Here is a 22,047-nt window from a genome sequence, read left to right on the forward strand (position 1 = left end):
ATATCGGATGCTTTGGTAATTGTGACGCATCTGGCTGCAATTTCATGTTTACATGGAAAGATGTTGGTGATAAGATAGAGATGGCGTTGGAAATGGTTTTTGGTAATGAATTAAATAAATGGACGGCAATAGCTTTATCTGACGATATATTAATGGTATTAAACATTTTCTCTCTGTCTTTCAAAATATCCATTAATTCAACTTTTAAAACAAATATTTGTCTTTTTTAAAGAATCCGAGATTCTTTTTATAAAGAATGCTATATAAAATAAAGAAACAGATTTTGTATTAGCTACAATATCACATGAACAGTAAATGTATCATAGGCGTACGAGCCGGGGGGGGGGGGCATGGGGTCAGCTGTCCTCCTAACTTTCGGGCAATGGGACTTTTCGGGCAGACGATTAAAGTGAAAACAAAAATTATTATTTCATCTAGTTAGCAAAATAAAGTGCCCGAAATCTAATAAAACATTAATTTTCCTTTTTTTTAATTGAATACCACAAATTTGTACTGAATTGACTATGGATTGTCTGGAGCCACTCTACTTTGTGCGACATTTTTCGTGCATCGATTATGTTTTGTGAATGCAGCTCCAACAGTCTGATTGGATGGTTGGAATTGAAATCGGCATAGAGTGGGATTTCGGCTGCAATACGATTGTAAACTTTGAAGTTACTGCTATTCCCCGCGACGATTGATTGATTGTTTGGGATTCAGGTCAGTCACCTAAGGTAGACTATATTGGATCACATTGAAGTGTGTTGCTGTATTCATGGGCTGGAATAGCATGCAAACGCGTTTGCGGCATTTAAATTTTCAAAATTTTCCCACGATGGACCCCTCTTCGTGGACTGTAAATGATTGACTGGTTCATGAGAATTCGAGTCCCCCACCTAAGTTAGGCTATATTAGACCACTTTGAAGTTGCTGTATTCACTGACTGATAGCAGGAAAATGCATTTGTGGCAGTCCAATTTTTCAAATATTCGTGTGTGTGTGGGGGGGGGGGGGGGGGGCGTCAGCAACCCGAATTTTTTTTCGGGTATTTCAGTTTCTGCCCCCTCCCAACATTAATCGAGCCCGTACGCCTATGAAATTGATCAGTGATTGTTCATCTTAGTGTGGAATGACATATCATCCCGTAGGATTTGTATGCTTAAATTGATTATTATGTTTTTGTTGTTTTGGGTTGATGTTGGACTAAGCTATCCAAAAATGTTGGGGTTCAAATTTTCCGACCCTATGGCCCTTCTTTGAGGGGAATGTTTGAAATCGGGACCCCTCTGAACGAGAACATGGCTATCTCCGCCAATAATGGTTGGATTTTCTTGATCTGAAGTCCATTCTCGTGTTTTTTTCATCATGCCGACCCCATCTTTGACACACTTAAAACGATTGGAAGTAGTTTTCATTGACTACCGGTGGGGAATACCAATTTCCGGTGTAAAACTCGGACTGATTTCAGCCAATAATCTTTGGATTTTCATGACCTGAAGTTCATTCTGTTTTTTTTCATCATGCCGACCCCATCTATCATTTACTTAAAGCGAATGGGAGTAGTTTCCATTGACTTCCGGTGGGCAATACCAATTTCCGGTGTCAAACTCGGATTGATTTCAGCTGATAATCTTTCGCCAGAAACGAAACATCCTAACTGGAAATAAATACATCAGTTATTTTTTGCGGCAACTGCATTGCCCCGTGCAGTCTGTTTTACAACCACATTCTGTGAGTTCAATTACAGCACGATGGGCAGGCAGATCAAGATTCTGCACAGGAACATAAATGCTCTTGTCCAACTGTCAGGCGCTTTCGTTAAATGGCAGGAAGGTTCAGGGATCTGGTTAGGTACGACTTGTCGCGTGTCGCGATGTACTTTGTTCCTGAGATATGGGGCAACATTGCAGCACGAGTAGGTGGAAGCATCTCTCCCTCCAAGTTTTCTGAACTGAACAATTGCCAACTAAGTGCTGGTAAGTTTAATGGAACAGATGAAGAGTAGACTTGGCAGCAAATCTCTCCAATTCCTTGACCTGCGAAGGCAAGTCACCCTTCACCAGCTCAGCTGAGATGATACATTCTCCAAGCTTCTTGAAACAGATGATAACAGGGTCATCACCATCAAGCTTCATGTATGCACCAGCCCTTAATTGTTTTGTTTGTGATGCCCAAACGTTTACCTCTCCAATCAGCACGAGAGAAGTTGCGAAGTCCAATCAGACCTTGAGACTTATGACTTCCAATGACACGCACTCCCTCGATCACCTCTATCTCTCGATCTCTGTGTTTTGCGGCCTTCTCAGTTACAAACCTGAGATGACTGCGAATACCTAGACGACCTCGGGAGATAAGGTCCATGAGAATTGTGAGGGCATCGGCGTCCACGTGACCAAACACGTGCTTTCCGCCAGTAACTCTCAGCTACAGATGCAAGTTCTAAGAGTTTCTCAATGACGAGAACCTTGTGTGGTATAGCCTTTGCTGTATCAAACATGCTTGGATATGCTGTTGAAGAAGCAGAGGCTCAACTAGTGTCATATGCTAGGCTCGTTGATACACCACCCAATGTTATCATCATTTATGCTATGGCTGTACGTCAAGGTATGAAGAAATCATCAAACATGCAGAATCTCCCTGGCCTACAAGAGCCATTCACCAAGCGAATCGACTTCATGCTGGTTGAATTCCGTTGCATCTGTAGTTTATAGTGATGTCCTCACAATTCTCCTAGACTTTGTATCTCGAGGTCACTGCAGTGGCCGTAAAATACAGAGAGATACATGTGATAAAACGACTACGTATCATTTTGGAAGTACAAGTGTCAAGGTCTTATAGATTTCACAACCTTTCGGTGCTGACTAGGGAGGTAAGTTTTGTGAATGTCATAAGCTTGATGGTGACGACTCTGTAATCAACTGTTTTAAGAACTTTTCGAAGGCGTGATAATTACTGAATTGGTGAATTACACAGCTGTGCGCGTCAAGTCGCACGTGACCAGATCCGCGAACATTCCTGCCATTGAACAAAGTGGCTGGCAGCTGAACTAACAGAAAGTTGTTGTAAAACAGGCTGCACGGGGCGGTGCAGTTTCCGGAATAATGGTCGACCTTGTACATCTCTCTGCAAGGGTTTTAATAGGGAGCGTACCAATATGACCAGGAGTGTGCAAGGGGACGAGGATGATGCATCGCTGCTGTAGTGGACTGCGTATTTACTTCCAAGATAGGAATTTCGTTGTTTTCGTTTCTGGGGACTTCTGGCTTGTTATGATTTGTTTTTGTTTTTGATATCAAATTGGTATTTCCCACCGGAATTCAATGGAAACTAATTTCATTCGCTTTAAGTTTATCATAGATGGGGTCGGCATGATGGAAAAAAACAGAATGAACTTCAGATCATGAAAATCTAAAGATTATTGGCTGAAATCAGTCTGAGTTTGACACCGGATATTGGTATTCCCCATCGAAAGTCAATAAAAACTACTTCCAATCGCTTAAAGTGTATCATAGATGTGGTCGGCATGATGAAAAAACACGAGAATGGACTTCAGATCATGAAAAATCCAACCATTATTGGCGGATCGAGATAGCCATTGTTCTCCTTCAGAGGGTCCCGATTTCAAAAAGAGGTGGGAAAATTTGAACCCCATCATTTTTGGATAGCTTGGTCCCTAATCAAACCAAAACAACAAAAAAAATCAATTTTAGCATCCTACGGGAGCTGTTTTGATGACATGTCATACCACACTTTATAAACCTGTAACGGTAAATCTCTTTGATCTTTGGGGTATATTCTATGCCCGGAATAACTTGAGGTCTGAATGTCGGGGAAGGCTTTGGATATTTGGGGTTATTCTTCTGAAAGTTTTTCTTTAAACCTGTAACAGGTTATTCTACCAGGGTAGGGTTATTTTCCATAAGAAAACATGATCTAAGGTTTTTCTTATGGGAATTCTGGGATATTCTCATTTTTCGTACATCTAAACATAGACGGTTTATAAGCAAGATAAAGTCCTCAACTACCGGCCTTTGTTTTTCTTTTTCTCTGGTTATTTTCTGCAGTCTTTCTTTCCCCAGCATAACCTCAGTCTCGTGCTTTATCCTACACATATTGTTTGTATACATTGTTTTTATTCAGCAAATATCTGATATAGGTAAAAGACCACGCCTATGAGTAACTCCTCTCTCTGCATACTCTTAAAGTCATAAAGGGATCTTTCACTTTGTAACCATAGACGTACGATCCTGGCCGTAGGTTGGGTGGTGCAATTCCCAACAAGTTCAGAGTTTTAGAAAATCCCAAAATTGTGAATTTGATTCTGGGTGTCTAGTTCTCAAACTCAAACTGGATACTTGTAAACGATAATTATTAATTAGGTGTGATGATGAATAATACACTATGCGATCAGTTCAGTCAATGTAAACATTTCAGTCATATATTATCATTTTTCGGGCAAAAAGAAATGAAATGAAATGGAGTTTAACGTCCTACTGTTCTGGTCCGAACTGGGCTAATGAAGACGGGCATACGCCATACAGTGTGTTAAGAAGGAAATTTTGCCCGGACAGCGGCACTGCGGCCTACTCTTATATCAAATTCCAACTGTCAAGGGATCTTTTACGTGCACGCCAATGTGTACACGAGACCTCGGTTTTTCGTCCCATCCGAACGAATAGACAGCTTTCCTTGTCAGACCCTCCGTCCTGCATCAAAAGGGGAAACCACGCCGGAAAATCTGGATGAGCTTTCTCGGCCAATGCAGAGAAAGTTCATATGATACAGCTCAATTTTTCTCAATATTTTAGGGTGATGACAGTGTTATTGAATGCGTGTCTGTAGATGGTAATGTGAAAGCCTTTCAGTCGTTTAATGATAAAACTGCCAAACGAAACAGGCGACTTGAAAATGTAAGTTAAGTTGGATACTGTTACATGAAAAACGTAGTCGAACATCTGTGACGTTTTTCCGCTAGAAAAGTGTGGTTGAAGTAAAGTCATCCGTTCGAGTTAATTTAAATTGTTTTTAGTTAAACAGATATTACTTAAAGTGCACATAAGATTGGCTTGGGAACTTTTTGATACGGGTAGCCAATGGTTACTATATCAACTTTACGGCAAGTTCACACCAATCTGATAGAAATTAATTCAGTTATCTTCACTCAAAGTCGTAAAAATAGACCTCCCTAAAAACGACTTTGCCAATTATCGAAAACACTCTTAATCCCCTCAGACGCCAGTGACGTCACAGTGACCGAATGCACCTTAAATGTTTTATAAATTATTAATTTGACATTAATTAACATGACAAGACCATAAACAACCCCCGATGCCATCGGATGGTCCCGATTTTTAGTAGATTAGCACGGTTCAGCACGGTTAGACTCGAATGACCAGAACGGCGGTAACGATCAATGCACACATCTTGTCAAATTTACAACCATTGTTAACTTAGCTCAAAAAGTAATTTGAATGAAATTTTCTATATATTCATAATTATGTATTTTTGAAATATTATAGCGAGAACGGTCAGCTCTTTATCTAAAACTTACATAATGCCCCTTAAATAAATCTTGTTATTAATTTATGTTTTGTAGCCTAATATTGGTATGGTTCTTCAATCAGCTAGTTTTGAAGATGGTGTATTAAAGTGCAAGTTAACACGAGAGAAGAGCGTGAAGGGAAATGACAAGGTCTTTGATCTAAATGACGATTGGTATTTGTTGGCTACTTATGGAAATTCCCGTGCAGGTAAGATTCCTAGCAATATTGCTTTGTTGGGGACGATAGTGTTAGGCAAGGCGTAATCTAAAGTAACTCATCTATTATTACTTTGAAACTGACACGGTATTTTTTAAATTTAATTGCAGATTTCGGAATAAGCGACCATGTTGATTCTCTGACATGGTCAACAGATGGCCCTATTGATATTCAGAAAGTCTCTGATAATGGAATGGTTACGACTAAATATCCACTTATGAAAGCTCATGGTTTGTATTAGTTTCAATAAACTATTCCTTCATAAGAGTTTTTTTTATGCGTGTACGTTTTGTGGGGTGTGTAGGGGGTTACAGCCACAGGCACTTGAAGGGATTAAAATAAAACTTCTTACTACTGCTTGACTTAAAGAACGTTTTTCACCCGCCATGTTGTTTTTCGCGCGTTCAAGACATCTCGTCTGCTATCATCTCACAATACTCAATAGTTCTAACATTTCCCGTCATTTTTATTGCTAACGAGACTTTATTTGATCATTATACACCTTCCAATGTAATTAAATTTATCATTTTACAGCATTATTAATTACAAATCAAACTTGAAGCGTGATCACTTGGCTATTCGTATCTTCGACGGACCGGAAGTAAGACGAACTGAGTTCAGAGGAATTCCCTTTTGCTTTTGTTTGTAGCAGTCTGTATCACCCAGTCCCTTTATAAACCTATCCGTTACTCGAAATTTGCCAAGGGACTGGGTGATCCAGAATGCACCAAAACACAAACATGCGTGTTTGTCGGGTGAAAAATGTCAAGCTTTGAAGTTATAAAGTGGCACTAGACACTGGTTTTTTACACTGATTTTTAATATTCTAAATTTATTAGTCAGTTAAAAAAAAATAACGGTTTCTGAAAAATTGATGAAACAATTACATTTTTATAATGATCGATGCTTGAAAAATCTGTTATAGCAGATATCGGCCAAAACTTGATCGGAGATCTCCGGTTTATTTCTTTATTTCGGGCACTTCATTTTTGCCGACTAAAGGGCAAAATATTTTTTTCCCCAAAAATATATTAATTTTTTATCACTTTACCAGTCTACCCGAGAGATATGCCCCCACCCCGAATTTTAGTTTTAGTAACACGCCTCGACCAATCAAAAATCAGGGCTTCCCCAACATGACGTCGTTTTAAAACCTCATTTCGTCTTACTTCCGGTCCGTCGAAGATATGAATAACCAAATGATCACGCTTCAATTACATTGGAAGGTGTATAATGATCAAATAAAGTCTCGTTGGCAATAAAAACGACAGGAAATATTAGAACTAGTGAGTATTGTGCAATGATAGCAGACGAAATGTCTTGAACACGTGAAAACAACATGGCGGGTGAGAAAACTTCTATATACTGTAATATATAGTCAAGCAGTAGTAAGAAGTTTTATTTTAACCCATTCAAGTGCCTGTGGTTACAGCGCGCTATCCAATCATGGTATGGTGTATTACAAAGTACTCATCTTTTAATTTTAGTATATTCTATATAATATTCGACTTCCTTGGATACAAACTTCAGTATGACTGAATAGATTGGTCAGCTGAAATATTGCACCCAATACAAATATAATATAGTGTTTTATACCATCGACATTTTATTTTATAGAGGTCATAGAATTACTTCGTCAACGTGGTAACGTTATGTATTTGGGTAAAAGCATTGGAAACTTAACTGTCGAGTTGGCTTCAGCGTAAGTCATATCATCCTGTAATAATCTAGATAGGCCTAACTGCTCGCAGAGTAGATTATGATATTTCGGTTTACATGAGGATTGACATCCGCTTTGGCATTGAGATCCAGCAATGCGATTTAAGAATCGTTGGAATATAGCAAAACTAGATTCACTAATTTTGAATGAACTTTCTGCGATTTTGTCAGGAATTCTTATGGTCATATCCTGGATGGTTAGTGCAGCAATTGGGTTGATAACAGCTCGGTATTTGAAACCTTTCTGGCCGAACTCATCTCTTGGTGGTCAGAAGGTATGGATTCAGGTAAGCTTACAATATTATTTAATATATTTTCAAGTCGCGCGTTACAGACAGCCTCCGACTGAAAGGAATCGGTGGTATGGGATAGGTATAATAATTCTTCCCTTGTCTAAAATATATATTTAAAATGACTAAAACGTTTCGATACAGATCACAAATTTTTAATAAAATTGTTCATTTCATTGTATTGTAATGCAGTTATTGTCAGAGGTGACAATCTGTCTCCGTTGAAAGATAATAGCTGTTGTTGAGAAATACGAGTGTGTGTGTTCCGCCGTCAACACAGGAAGCCAAAAGTGAAGTTGAAATTAAATAAGGTTAATAAGGTGTCTTTTGCTTAATGGTTACAAACAAATATTTAATCTTATTTTGAACTTGTCCCATCTGTAACAACAAATTATATTCACCTAATTCCAAACTATATTCTGACCTAATCAAATAGTTTTGGATCCTTTCAACTTTGATTATATTCATGAAGTGATCTTTACCACATTGTAAACGATCGGTTTGGTTTTCATGATCAATTTGTAATGTATTTTCAGATTCATCGTTGGAGTATGGTTTTAACATTATTGATTTCGTCAATTGGTTTTATTTTGGTATTTATCGATAATAAAGGTTACAGCCAAGTGAGTTTCATTTGAAATTACTGTGTTTTGATCTTCCGAAAGCCCATTGGAATCCAATGATCGGGATTCAACAGATATGATTTATTACCCACTTGTTCAAAATAACCGTCTTCATGTAGGAGCAGAATAATAGGACGTTAAACTCCATTTCATTTCGTTGTTCAAAATAAAGATCTAAGTATTAAACAAAGATATTAGTAAACATGCCAATTTGCGTTTAATCTTTTCAATTAGAAATTTAATCGTACCGAACATTACTCATTTTTTTGTGAAAACCCACCCTCAGTACTTTAGTTTGGCCCAAATCAAAATGTTACTCTCTTCAGAGCATTCTTACACTATTCAGCATTTACGTGCTACATTGTTATTTCTTTTGCTATAGATTATTGGCGACAATTACAAGAAAGCTCATCCTATAATTGGAATAATAGTGACTATTATGGTTTACGGAAATGTAAGTAAAAATAAAATAAAACCAAGTACGAACAATCCAAACCATTAGACAAAATTCGAAGTCCTAAAAAAATGGTATAGGCAAAATGGTGTAATCAGCAAATTGTCAGTTCACCGTGTACAAAATACACGACAAACAGTGGTAACAGGTGTCCGGAAGAGTAAGCTTACCCTGCCTGGCGCCGCACCCGACATAACTGCATCCAAAGCATAAGACGAAATCTCGGTAAAATAGCGTGATTGGCCAATGGACCATCCGTATGAAAAATGCACGTGATGAACAGTGTTAACGATGTGGTAGACAAAATCAGGGAGATAGTATACGCGTCAATTAAATATATCTGGAATAATAGCCGGAAGATACATGTTATATTTACCAATCAAGTCAATATGACGGCCATAAAACTTTTTAAAGGTTTTTGTAAGTTTAGTGTGCAAGTATCCCTGTAGTTGAAGCTTAGATGACAAATGCCTCGATCTACTGAAAAAAATCAGAATAAAAGGAACAAGCTCTCGCGTAACGAATTAGCTGAGACACAAACACTCCATGAGCTGGTGATATTGGAATGTTACTACTAATGAATGGAAAGTAAATAATCGGAAAATCAAAGTCATCACGTTTATCGTACAATTTAACACTCAATTTATGGCAATTGTCAAATTCGAGACGCAGATCCAAGTAAGAAGAGTAATTGTCACTGTCAGTAGTATTTTTAATTTCGAGCTCATCAGGATATATGAATTCTACATAATCACTAAATTTGGGGTTATTATGTGATAGAATATCATCGATATATCGATCAGTGCAATTAAAATGTCTGACTGATCGTTTATTTGTTTTTACGAGTGCCTGTATATAATCGGCTTCGTAAGAATATAGAAACAAATCAGCAAGCAAAGGTGCACAGCTGGTGCCCATGGGGATACCTACCACTAATCTTGCTGATATATTTCCCCTCCAAATTCAACAAAGATATTATCAATTAAAAAATCCAACATCTGAATGATCTTGTTGGCGATGAATTTATTTTTGGAATCACTATATGGTTCTTAACAAAATATGTGGAATTGTAATAAACAACTAAATATTGATATCTAACAGTTCCTGATTTAGATGAAAAAACACTGTGAATAATGTCTTTTGACCGAGCTTTTAATTTAGTATGGGGAATTTTAGTGTACAAAGTAGAAAAGTCAAACGTTTGTATAGATAAGACTGAAGCAAGTGATCTGGATTGCAAACCATCAAATAATTGTTTGGAACTTTTTAATATCCACATTTGATTAATACCACTACGAGAGTATATTTTGTCACAGTATGTTTGAATACCCTCTTTAACTGTCGTTAGTAGGGATGTCAATACTTTTGAAAGTGGTTATGTGGAACAACGGGATGAAAAACCTGCTATAAAACGTTGCTTTTATGGATTTTTATGTAGTTTAGGTATCCAATATAACAAGGGCAGATCCACACGGAGTACCAAATAAAGTGATTACAGATCTGTGATTGGATATAATTTCATCCTTACCAAGAGTAGAGCGTTTATATGTAGCACTGTCGATTGAATCATAATTCGAAATAAAAAGTTTTCCTCTGTTAGTAATTAAATAATATCATAAATAAGATTTAAAAAGATATAATGTAATAAACAATAATGCTAACTCATTTATGAATCTTTATTCCAGGCTTTTATGTCGTACTTTAGGACTGGTCCAGGCACTCCGTACAGACCATTGTTTAACAGGGCTCATTTTGCTGTTGGCACCGGCTCTTATGTCCTAGCAGGTAAACGCGGTTATGATACTCTACCAATGACACTAGAAACTCCTGAAATCGAATTCTGACATGTACGCCCAGCAGATTGCTTCGAATTTTGTTCCGCGAACTGGCAGATCAAGTAAGATCACTGGGCAATAATTGATTTGTAATATGTCAACCAAAGATAAAGTAAACAATAACTTTTCTAGGGTAAGAACATATTTCAATAGTTAACATAGGTAATTGCTAGAACGTGCTTACTTATTTATGGTGTTTTAAAGATTATAAACGAATGAATTTTAATTTTTATATTTCAGTTATTTGCATATTTTTTGGTGTCCAGTTAAGCAAGTTGGAGCTACCAGAATCAAGTCTACATATTTTGACAGCGTATGCTGTGTGGGTATCTCTAGCCTATATACTAATGGAACTAATCCCATATATCCCAAGACATGGTAAGAGATCCCTTCAGTCATATTTTAGCCATTTGAATTTTCTTTCAAATCCTTCCCAAACATTATATTCGCAAGGGGATACCCCTGCTATAAAAATATATATTAAAAGAGGTAATATGTGTGTCACGTGACTTGGCTGACGCGGTACTTAGCAACGGGTGCGAAGCCGACGGAGTTCTTTCATTGATGTCCATTTATTATGAATATCGAAGCCTAATTAAATTCCCGGATTATCCATTGCCCACGTCTTTTTCCGTGGTTTTTATCTCATAAATCTAGTTTATCAACATATACATCAAGCGCTCACAAACGCTGAGAAATCAAACAATCTTCGCGTGCAACCGTTGACGTCACTCGAGAAGCCATGTCTAATCGTCGGATTGCCGGTTAGGGAAGCACTTACATTTTTGTCCTGTATGCGCGCCATGGGTGTTTTTCAGGGAATCCAGTGTTTTTCTAGCGAGATTGGATATCTCTACTTTCCATATATACCAAAATTACTATACTTTTGTGGGAATGTATCTTTAAGGAAATAATTTACTTTTTAAAGCTCAATTAATTTCTCACCGTATTACCTTAAATATCACTGAAATGCCGGCATTTCGTCTTCATTTACTTTAAACTTTATAGATAATATTTCTTTTTTCGTGCTTCATATTATTTTGCTTGCGATAACTTACGAATCTTAAATAATAGACTATTGTAATATCTTTACAGATAGTCAAGCTATAGACTTAGAGATGACTGCGGTCGATGCTCCGGAAAAAACAAAGACAAAGCCAAACCCTTCCCCTACCACTGTAAGTATGTACTTTAAATATCGAAAAAAAAAAGAACCCCTTAAACACTGAAGTTGAGTAAGTAAATAATTTTGATCTAACAACACCTCTAGATCTCTATAAGTATGTAATTGTCAATGCAGTTATCAACCGCTAAATCTAAGTAAATATATAATTGTCATTTCGAGCAATGAGCATAGCATCAACAAAATGTTCATACCCCGTAAAACCGAAAGAAAAGACAAACATCTGGATCTGGAAGAGTTGTTATATTACCGGCGTTTTGGTTGAAGTAAGAGATAAGCCAATGAAACGGTCTGTTACGGCGACTTCTTGGCGTGCCATGCACGGAATTGTGGGTAAACCACTAGAAACGTCAACGCTGATTAATTAATGTCTGACGTCATAGGGTCAAACGCCACTCGCACGACCCCTGACACGACCTGTGAATACAATTTGTCAGATCTTCACGTAGTGTAGGCCATCGAAAGTATAAAAAAACGAAACGAAATGTAGATCTGTATTTTAATCGGATTGCTAAAAAGTAGACAAATGCAGTCTGGAGAAAGGGGCCGTCCACAGTAAGTTGAAATGAAATGAAATGAAATGGGGTTTAACGTCCTGCTGTTTTGCTCCTAAACTGGGCTAATGAAGACGGGCATACGCCATACAGTGTGCTAACAGGGAAATGTTGCCCGGGCAGCGGCGCTACGGCCTACTCTTATATAGAATTCCAACTGCCAGGGGATCTTTTACGTGCACGCCAATTTGTACACAGGACCTCGGTTTTTCGTCCCATCCGAACGACTAGACAGCTGTCCTTGTCAGGCCCTCCGTCCTGCATCACAGACAAGGGGAAACCACGCCGGAAAATCGGGATGAACTTTCTCGGCCAATGCAGGGATCGAACACCCGACCTCCAGGCTAGCGAGCCAGCGTCTTACCCACTTAGCCACGTGACCCCCTCCCCCCAGTAAGTTGAAGAAATGGGCCTAGCCTTATAAGGAAGTATAAAGTTAACAAAACTTAATCTGATCAGATTAAAAGCATTTCGTGTTGTGATTTTAATTGGTCTGTTTTAGCCTTGCACAGTTCAAGTTTATGTTTACACGGTGCACATATTCCTGATATTAAACGTATTCCTTTTAAAATCTTTCAGAATATTGGAATAAAGAAATTCGTCCTATTCGTCCATATTATGGCTGTACTTGGGTTGTCCATTGCCCTCATATGTCTGATAGTCGTGAACTAATCTGATGTTACACTCCGTAGCTCATGCTAAGATGGCATAGTTGCTTTGGATTTAAAGCAATCAACCAGAACAGACAGCAATACCAACAAGAACACTAACACGTTTTGTACAGATTAACTTATCTTCCAAACAAAATTTTCGTACGTAAGAAGCCACTTGATATTCAACACAGTCTGTTTCTTGTGGACTGTTTAACAAATAATCGGGATTTCGAAAATTTTGCAGTGCGACCTTTACTTTACAGAAATACACATCAGTGCGGTATTATAACAACCGATTATTGTTAAATCTCAAACAAGAGTTCAGGCTTAGAGTTATTTCTAATCCACACAAAACCCTATAGTATACATTTTGTAGCAAACTTCATTGGTTCAAGTGAAATTTGGTGAAATTCACCCTCAAAAGATTTGATATTTCCAGCACCACTTTTAACTCATTATCTGTACTTGGTGTTTTAGTAGCTCATCCTTAGATGGTATAGTTACGTATTTTAAGGTAAATATGTCTGTTCACAAACTGAGCTCATACTTAGAAGGTATAGCTCATAACTTAATTAAGATCGAGATCTAGTTTAAAGCTCATACTTAGACGGTATAGCTTTTTACACATAAAAGATCTGATACGTATTGAGAGCTCATACTTAGATGGTATAGCCACTGAGATGGAATTTGTGAGTCTGTAGTAAGCTCATACTTAGACGGTATAGCTTTGCGGAAAATTGTAGCTCATACGTTAGAGACCGAATTTTTGAGTCCGTAGTAAGCTCATAATTAGGCGGTATGGCTCATACTTTAGATGGTATAGTGACAAAAGGGGTGGAATTTGTTGTAAGTTATACTTACATGTAGACGATGTAGCTTTCCGGAAAACGGAGGCTCAGATGGTATAGCGACTGGGGGAGGAGTTTGTGGGTCTAAATAGTAAGTTCATACTTAGACGGTATAGCTTTGCGCAAAACTGGAGCTAATACTGTATCTAGATGAATTTGTGAATCTGCAGTAAGCTTATAATACTTAAAAAGGTTTAGCTTGAAGCCCACACATTAGAGACGGAATTTGTGAGACTGTATTAGGCTCATTAGACGGTATAGCTTTGTGGAAAACTGAAATTCAAACTTTAGACTGTATAGCTTCAGCATCTAAAAGACCCAAACTGGGATCCAATAGTAAATGCGGGAGGACCGCACTGTATATAGCAATTAACTCGAAATATATTAGTAGATAATTACGCGAACAAATTCGGAAAAAAAGATCTCCACACAACTGGGACTCATATTACAGCGACAAGGAATACAATGTAACTTCATTTAAATGTACCAAAAAAACCCAACAATTAAATGTGTGTCGAGCTAAATTTTAATAATAAATTCTTTGAATATGCATGGATTCTATAATTTTCATCAGTAATTAATATACATGTATTGTAATCGGATCCAACATGAATGATTCAAGAGGATATTTTTTTGAAATGAAAACTTCTTTCATGAAATGTCCTTTTACCAAAAAGCTGTGACTGATCTATAGAAGAAAAATTAAAGAAGAAATTCGGCTATATTTTTTTCAAATTATGATATCTACAATTAACTAATGCTGAATCTTTTGTTTTAATATGTACCATTTATTATTATTGTATTACAGTATTAGAATTAGTGCTTAGGTATACAATATTAGTTAAGAAGCAATAAGTTGTAGTAATTACATTTTGTACAATTTTTTTAATACACAAATCTATTATTGATTGAATAAATAATTTATATAATAGGTAGTTATATTTTTCACCCTGTCCCACACCCCCTTGGTCAATTTTTTTGAAAAAAAACGGTGCTAATTTAGGCATGTTCCACTAATCAACTTGATGAACGTCAGCACATTCTTCTGTGATGCCCCTTCGTTTGGTTCTAATGAAGTTCACCAGCACTGTTGCGGACCGACACACGACAGGGATCGATTATGATAGGTTCGGCTCCTTTTGTGCGTGTTTGTCTTTCTTCTCCAAAAGAACTGATTTCAACCAAATCTGACAGTGTATGTCTGGCTTTGGGCGATTTTCTGATAAAGAGGCTCGACAGCATAAGTAAATTTAAGCCTAAACAAATAGTTGCTAGACCCCATAGCGGTGCTTACTCCACACAAATTGCGAAAGACAATGATACCGGCCGTTGAGAGAATAGGTGTTCTCCAGGTATGAAGTAGATGAATCACTGTGTGCAGTATGATTAATCAGGTGTGTTCATGGGTCTATCAAATAGGATTATATTACAGGCGAGGGGGAACGAGAAGTAAATCTATCACAAGTTATGTGGATGATTATTAGGTCAGTCATTTATGCAAGTTATAAGTTCCATCCCATGTTTATATATGTCAAGAAGGGGGGTAACCTATCCAACCTTTTCTCCAGGGTTTCTATAAACTGCAAAATGTTACAGCCCTCTTAATAATAAAGGGTCCACTATGTGGTATGCATACATGTATATGCATAACTTCAAAGAATTTAAATATAATCATTAATATATTTAATGTACATTGCATTTAATAATAAAAACATCTTTTAACAATAATTAACACTTTGATTTTCCGACAAATTTTGACAGAATTAAAGTCTCTAACTCAATATTTTCCATAATATTCGAAATTAAAAACACAAATTAGAATTGAATATTGATCCCTTTTAATCAATATTGATGTTGTTATGTTGCCGTGAAAATGTGGGATCCTAATATCCAATATTTAAGACACAATTAACATTTTAAAATATGGTACACCAGTCATGTACATATTGTTTGGGGTAAAATCAATGAACACAGAAAAACATATCCTAAATTACAATGCGACAGTAAATAGTAATGGCTGATTCACAAATGATACAATAATAATAAAAAAAAACGTTTAGGACAGTCGAAGCAGGCGTAAACGACTGTCATTCATTTTTGGACTGTTTAGTATTTCACTAATTGATTAGAACTTACAATTTTTTTTTTTAAATTGAATATTAATCACTTTATATATACACTCATATTAAATTAATATGTGCTTTTAGACCTATTTATGCTTCCAAAAAATAGAACCATATGCCCTTTAATTTACTAGGAGTTGATAATGACACAAACGACTTCACAGCTTGTTTTTATCAATGTTCATAAAGTACAACAGTTAATTGTATAATTCCATGATGCCATCAGGTGAAGTCTAGCAACCCAAATAGAAACCTGAGACAAATATTATTCACTATCACAAATTTGAATGTTTTGGTTCCTCTTCTCCATCTTAACTCAACCCAAGAATAAATTTCTTTAAATAATTATTTTCAAAATATTTAGAACTTCATTCAGTTTAACTTATGTTCTTTCATACTAAACTACAATATTGATAAATGGATGAAAATGTAATGGTAATTGGATGAAAATGTAATAGTAATTGAATGAAAATATACACTTTTTTACATGAATTTATATCTCAAACCTTCCCATTTATACAATATTCTGACTTAATGTGTTGATGAATGATATGAAATTAAGACATTGCTAGTCAAGATTTTGGTTTTGTTTCCTGGTCGCTGACGTTTCGGATGAAGATTTCATCTTCTGGTGTTTCGTCTAACTGTCCTTTCTCAAACATATAAGATGAAGCAATAGCCAGTACTGATCCATCATTACTAAAGGCCAGGGATGATATACTGGTGGGATATCTGATAAAATATAACAACATAGCATATTTATAGGTTTCTTGAAACAAACAAACCACTGAAAAATATAACTTTGTATTCATAATTCATAAATGATCAATAAAAGGATAATTATTTCTTAAACAATTAGACAACATTAAGCATTGCAGTAGACAACAATGGTTTCACTGTCTGGGACAGCAGATCCACAAAATATTGATGTACAATTCTGAACTTATGTGGCAAATTTAACCAAGGTATAGAGACATTACATGTACACTTTAATAATGCATTTCATTTGCATGTACAGCAGTGATTTGTATTGTAGCCTGTCATTGCCTCGCACCAATCCGCAGTTAAAACACAAATACTAGTTCATGAAAGCAAAGGTTGAATTAGCCATTGTATTTGGAAGGTGGATATCACGAACTGGAATTAGTAAAGAATTTTCAGAGATAGACACAAGAGAAGAATTGTAAGCTTATAAAAAACATCTTTTAACATAAGAACAGGTTGTTACACTGTATACTTACTTATGGAACTGACAAAGTCGTTTCTTGTTGAAACCATCCCAGATATTAACATAGCCATCAGAACCACCAGTAGCAAATGTATTATATTGATTGTGAAAGGCTATAGCATTAACAGGATAAATACTCTCTACACCGTTCTCCTTAATACGATGACATTTAAACGCATATTTCTTCTTCTGTACTTCTGGTGAAGGATCTAAATATTCTACAGCTACTCGTCCTATTGAAGGAAAAAATAGCAAATATAACATTAGTTGGTAAACAATTCTTTGTCCTGACCTGAAGAAGCTGTAAAAAATAATATTTCCATGAAAAATATATCTTTCTGTATAACACAAATTTTTTTTAAAGGTTTTCGAAATTTAGACAAATAAATTTTTAATTTAACTATAGTTGTAAACATTAAAGACCAATAATACTTAAATATGAAAGCAATTGTTCATGGCAAATAGTTATTGAGGGAGAAGAATCACAAATTTTGTCAGAAGATCAGAAAATGTCAAAAGTAGAAATGAAAAACATTAAAGACTCCATCCTTTCAGACAGGAACATATTTATAAATGTAAATTCTAAAATCTGATAACAAACTTTGGTTTCATCTTAAAGCAAGCTTAGATAATATTAGTCTTTTGTGAACTATAAATATGATAAAATAATTATCAAATATGAAAATTACCTTCTACAGAACTAAGAACATATCCTTGTTTATTAGGAAAACATCTGATACATCGAGTTTGATATTTCAAACTGGATTCTTTACGTTGTTGTACATAACCCATATTACGAAGATCCCACACTAAGACACGACGACCAGCAGTTCCAACTATTAATCTATCACCAGCAACAGATAGTGTATAAACCTATAATTATAATCAATTGTTTGCATGGTATCAGCAAAAAGATATCAAAATTACTAGAACGCTAGATATGGAAATTACAATGTTCTTTAAAATTTAACAACAAAAGTATCAATCTAATTAACAAAGGTATCAATCTAATTAACAAAAGTATTAAACATACATTATGCAAGAGCTAAATTTGTCTATTGCAGGTCTTTCTTTAGGCCTGAAATGTTATCTAAATTATTAATTAGACATCAATTAACCTATCCAGACCATAATCAACTCTAGATGGCATCGCTAGCCTGCGATCATTAGTGGATTATGAGCCGATTTACTGCATAACTTTCCTTAGCCATTTAACGATTAAATGAATAATCGAGATTATGCTGTTTATCGTACTGACTTTAGTAATGATGATCAAGGCTAGCCGGAAATTTCAACTGCTTAGTTCTCGGTTCATAGTGGTTCAATTTGAATGAAATTTTCAGCAAATTGCCTTTACATTATCTAGTTTTTAACTATTATAGTGAGAACTGCCAAATCGTTATCGAATCTCCCATAATCTATCTTTAAGATAATTAACAAAGGTATCAATATAATTAACAAAGATATCAATCAAATTAACAAAAGTATCAATATGATTAACAAAAGTGAGTATATACCTTGTCAGGTTGTGTAAACGATCCAGCACAACAAGGTGTTCTAGGATCCCATAATTTAACAGTTGAATCCCAACTTCCTGTTACTACTACATTAACATCCCCACCATATTCTACACATCTTATTGGCTTGTCATGTGTTCCTACTATAGTTTCTATAGAAAACAAGCCAAAATAAAACATATGTTTACATTACAGTCAAATTGATTTATTGGTTAATTTTGGACAGTATCCACAATTGGGTGAACTGTAAGGATTTATATTTTTTCTGAGATAAAAACTAAATTAACATGATGCAATATTTGCAATAACTTGTTGGTTTTCAGGTTTTCCATCTAACTTTGACTACATGAATTATTTCAGATTGTATTAGAATTGTTTTAAACTTTCCTGACAAAAGGCACCCTTTATGAATAGACATGACTTATTTTGATCATAAAAGCAAACAAATAAATGTAGTCTTTGTTTTATCTAATAATTTGTGGAGAACCTACTCCTTGTCATTTACAAATATGGGAATGAACCACTGATATTCGTAGACTACAGGGGGTCACGGTGGCTAAGTGGGTAAGACGCTGGCTCGCCAGCCTGGAGGTCGGGTGTTCGATCCCTGCATTGGCCGAGAAAGTTCAGCCACATTTTCCGGCGTGGTTCCTCCTTGTCAGTTATGCAGGACGGAGGTCCTGACAAGGACAGCGGTCTAGTCGTTCGGATGGGACCAAAAACTGAGGTGGCATGCACGTAAAAGATCCCTTGACAGTTGGAATTCGATATAAGAGTAGGCTGTAGTGCAGCTATCCGGGCAAAATTTCCCTCATAGCACACTGTATGGTGTATGCCCGTCTTCATTAGCCCAGTTCGGAGCAGAACAGTAGGACGTTAAACTCCATTTCATTTCATTTCGTAGACTACAGGTCCAATATCGACTATGTTTGGCCATGCCTGTTCTCTGGGATTGTTGTGCTTTCTAACAAGACCAATACTACCACAAAAATATGATGTGGTGAAGAAATATTTCCTTTAATAATTATACTTACCAGATTGTGTATTAAAATCATACATTTTCAATGTATTATCAACTCCACCACTAAATGAATGAACAGAATCCTAAAAGTAACAAATATACTTAAAATTTAGAATAGAGCCTTATTACAATTAATATTTGTACATAGTTTCGGTTATATATTTTTAACTTTTTAATCTTGATAACCAGATCAACAAGTAGGTTTTTCAATAGATTCATTAATTAAAAAAAATAATATTAGAAATCAAAAAGAAAAATAATCTTTATGAAAATGTTCTTAAGATAGTTTCTGGCGCTCCAGCATCTCCTGGATTATTAGTAGTATGCTAGATTCTATAGGAGACGTCCATCCATTTATAGAAGTCCATCTATTTGAATGAATATTAATTTGCTTTACGGATTGTCACATGGTTTACAATTTCCATAACTGACAAAAAGGGGAGATGACTTGATACATGGCAGAGTTGTATGTTCACATGTTTTTCTTCAGTTCAAACAACTAGAAGTTGTATTCTCCTTTTCATAAAACCAATTTAACTGTTTACTGAGGTATTACAAAGAATACAAAAGATAACATCAAATTTATTAAATAAGAAACAATAATAAATTTCAAATTCATTTACATGTAGAACAAACACCACTTTTTAACATGAACAATCTGCATGTACCTCCTACATCAGTGCACTGCAATTGAATCTTCGATTTCACTTCAAAACATTAAACTGTTTAAACTAACATACATCCAGACTATATTTCAAATTGCAACTATTGAGGTTTTATTTTATGGTGATTATTCCTCGTATCAACCTGCTGTAAAGTCATTAGAGGTTGATTACTGCAGTAATGTTAACCTCAAATAATCATGGCCACATGCTTTAAATTTCACTTGCTAAGAAATAAGCAGCGGTTGATATTTGGCGATTATCTTTATAGTGTGTGTCGATGTGTAAGTCAGATAGCAACCTATTTCCACGGTTGTTATTCGAAATAAAAACTGTAGACTCAGCACTTTATTTTTATTTCGAATAACAAGCTGGAAAGCGTCTGCTGTCTACTACATGCTCTTAATTACCTGAAAACAGCAGTCTAAAACTGGATCTGAGTGGTTATAAATCATTCTCTGATTGTTGGCAATAATATCATAAAGACGAACAGTAGTGTCCCATGAAGATACTAGTAGAAATTGACTTGATGTTGGTCCAAATTTTGTAGCAGTTATCCCATCTGATGGGGGTTCCTTAATCTTAAATTCACTTGGTGTATCAGTCATTTTAACTACAATAGAAATTATAAGTAAATAGCAGATATGCTAAGGGTCTAAGGCAAATTATTTATTGCAATGTTTTGCCGTTTCAGTTTTGTTGCTCTTCGAAGTACTTATAATGGACAGCATGGCAATATTCAAGGTGGGTCGGATAAGGGCGTACCGTAAAGAGTTGTTTCATTGATTGGACCATTCATACCAGACCAGTATGTAAGCAAGGTCTTATTTTCTCACTAAGATGTTCATTTATATTGTTCAGGCATTCACAGGGACTGACACGCGACTGTTTAACAGTAAAAGGTTGCCCAGTAAAATTGACTGGGAAGCAATTTCAGTTTCGCCAAGGATTCAATAGGACAGTCCCTGAAACGTACAGGCCGAGTGTAATGATACCTACGTTCAGAGCTGAACTAGTCTGACAGGTCATAATTGATGTAGCAAACAAACAGAATCAAATATGGACCATAATTTATGGATATGATCTGACTGATCCAATTATTTAATACCAATGTCATGCACAATACTAACGAGAACGCCAGTTGTAGCGTCGATGATTTTAGAAATTTTACACGACAAATAACGTATTTCAAGCCAGTTTGATACAGCATTAAATGTTCGGCTAAAAAAATTAATGGCATGGACTTAAATATAAACCTTTTGTAAAGCTCACCTATAATACAGAGATCATAGACAGAAATATATACGTATATGTTTACGAAATAAGTTCGATTCCCGCTTTATTGTTCTAGTTTTTCTATACCGGAAGTTTACTTTCCGTAAATCTAGAACTCGGCTTCAAGTAAAATGGGAATCAAAGTCGCCAAAGCGGATGTTGGCCTAGTTTATGTCAACTCGCCGGAAAAGACTACAAACCAAACAGTTTTGTTGTAGAAATAATAAACATTTGAATTTACCAATTTCAATATAAAAAGTATATATTCCTAGAAATATTTTCAACTAAAACAATCTTAGAATA

At 35.9% G+C, this 22,047-nt stretch overlaps 1 protein-coding gene and 1 non-coding gene across 6 annotated transcripts; one reads left to right on the top strand and one right to left on the bottom strand.

Moving 5' to 3' along the window:
* Positions 1-21: 21 nt before the first annotated feature.
* LOC126815506 (uncharacterized) lies at positions 22-14,448 on the top strand. Of its 5 annotated transcripts, XR_008787538.1 has the most exons (11): positions 22-155; positions 4,809-4,910; positions 5,597-5,750; positions 5,870-5,989; positions 7,650-7,765; positions 8,305-8,391; positions 8,774-8,845; positions 10,531-10,630; positions 10,921-11,058; positions 11,776-11,858; positions 12,997-14,448. It is a non-coding gene; the product is annotated as an uncharacterized LOC126815506 (transcript). The 5 variants fall into 5 exon arrangements; XR_007677949.2 differs by lacking the exons at positions 22-155; positions 4,809-4,910; positions 5,597-5,750; positions 5,870-5,989 and adding exons at positions 7,193-7,208; positions 7,377-7,461; XR_007677947.2 differs by lacking the exons at positions 22-155; positions 4,809-4,910; positions 5,597-5,750; positions 5,870-5,989 and adding an exon at positions 6,934-7,045.
* On the bottom strand, positions 14,427-21,882 carry LOC126815507 (mitotic checkpoint protein BUB3). Its single transcript, XM_050541189.2, has 7 exons — positions 21,742-21,882; positions 20,880-21,082; positions 19,821-19,890; positions 18,787-18,938; positions 17,959-18,142; positions 17,283-17,502; positions 14,427-16,773 (listed from the first exon to the last, which is right to left on the bottom strand). Exons 2-7 carry the CDS (start codon positions 21,075-21,077, stop codon positions 16,614-16,616), a joined length of 984 nt encoding a protein of 327 aa, XP_050397146.1. The 5' UTR covers positions 21,078-21,082; positions 21,742-21,882; the 3' UTR covers positions 14,427-16,613.
* Positions 21,883-22,047: the final 165 nt, after the last annotated feature.

Source organism: Patella vulgata, chromosome 3, assembly GCF_932274485.2.
Source record: "Patella vulgata chromosome 3, xgPatVulg1.2, whole genome shotgun sequence".
In the NCBI taxonomy this organism is placed as follows: domain Eukaryota; kingdom Metazoa; phylum Mollusca; class Gastropoda; family Patellidae; genus Patella; species Patella vulgata.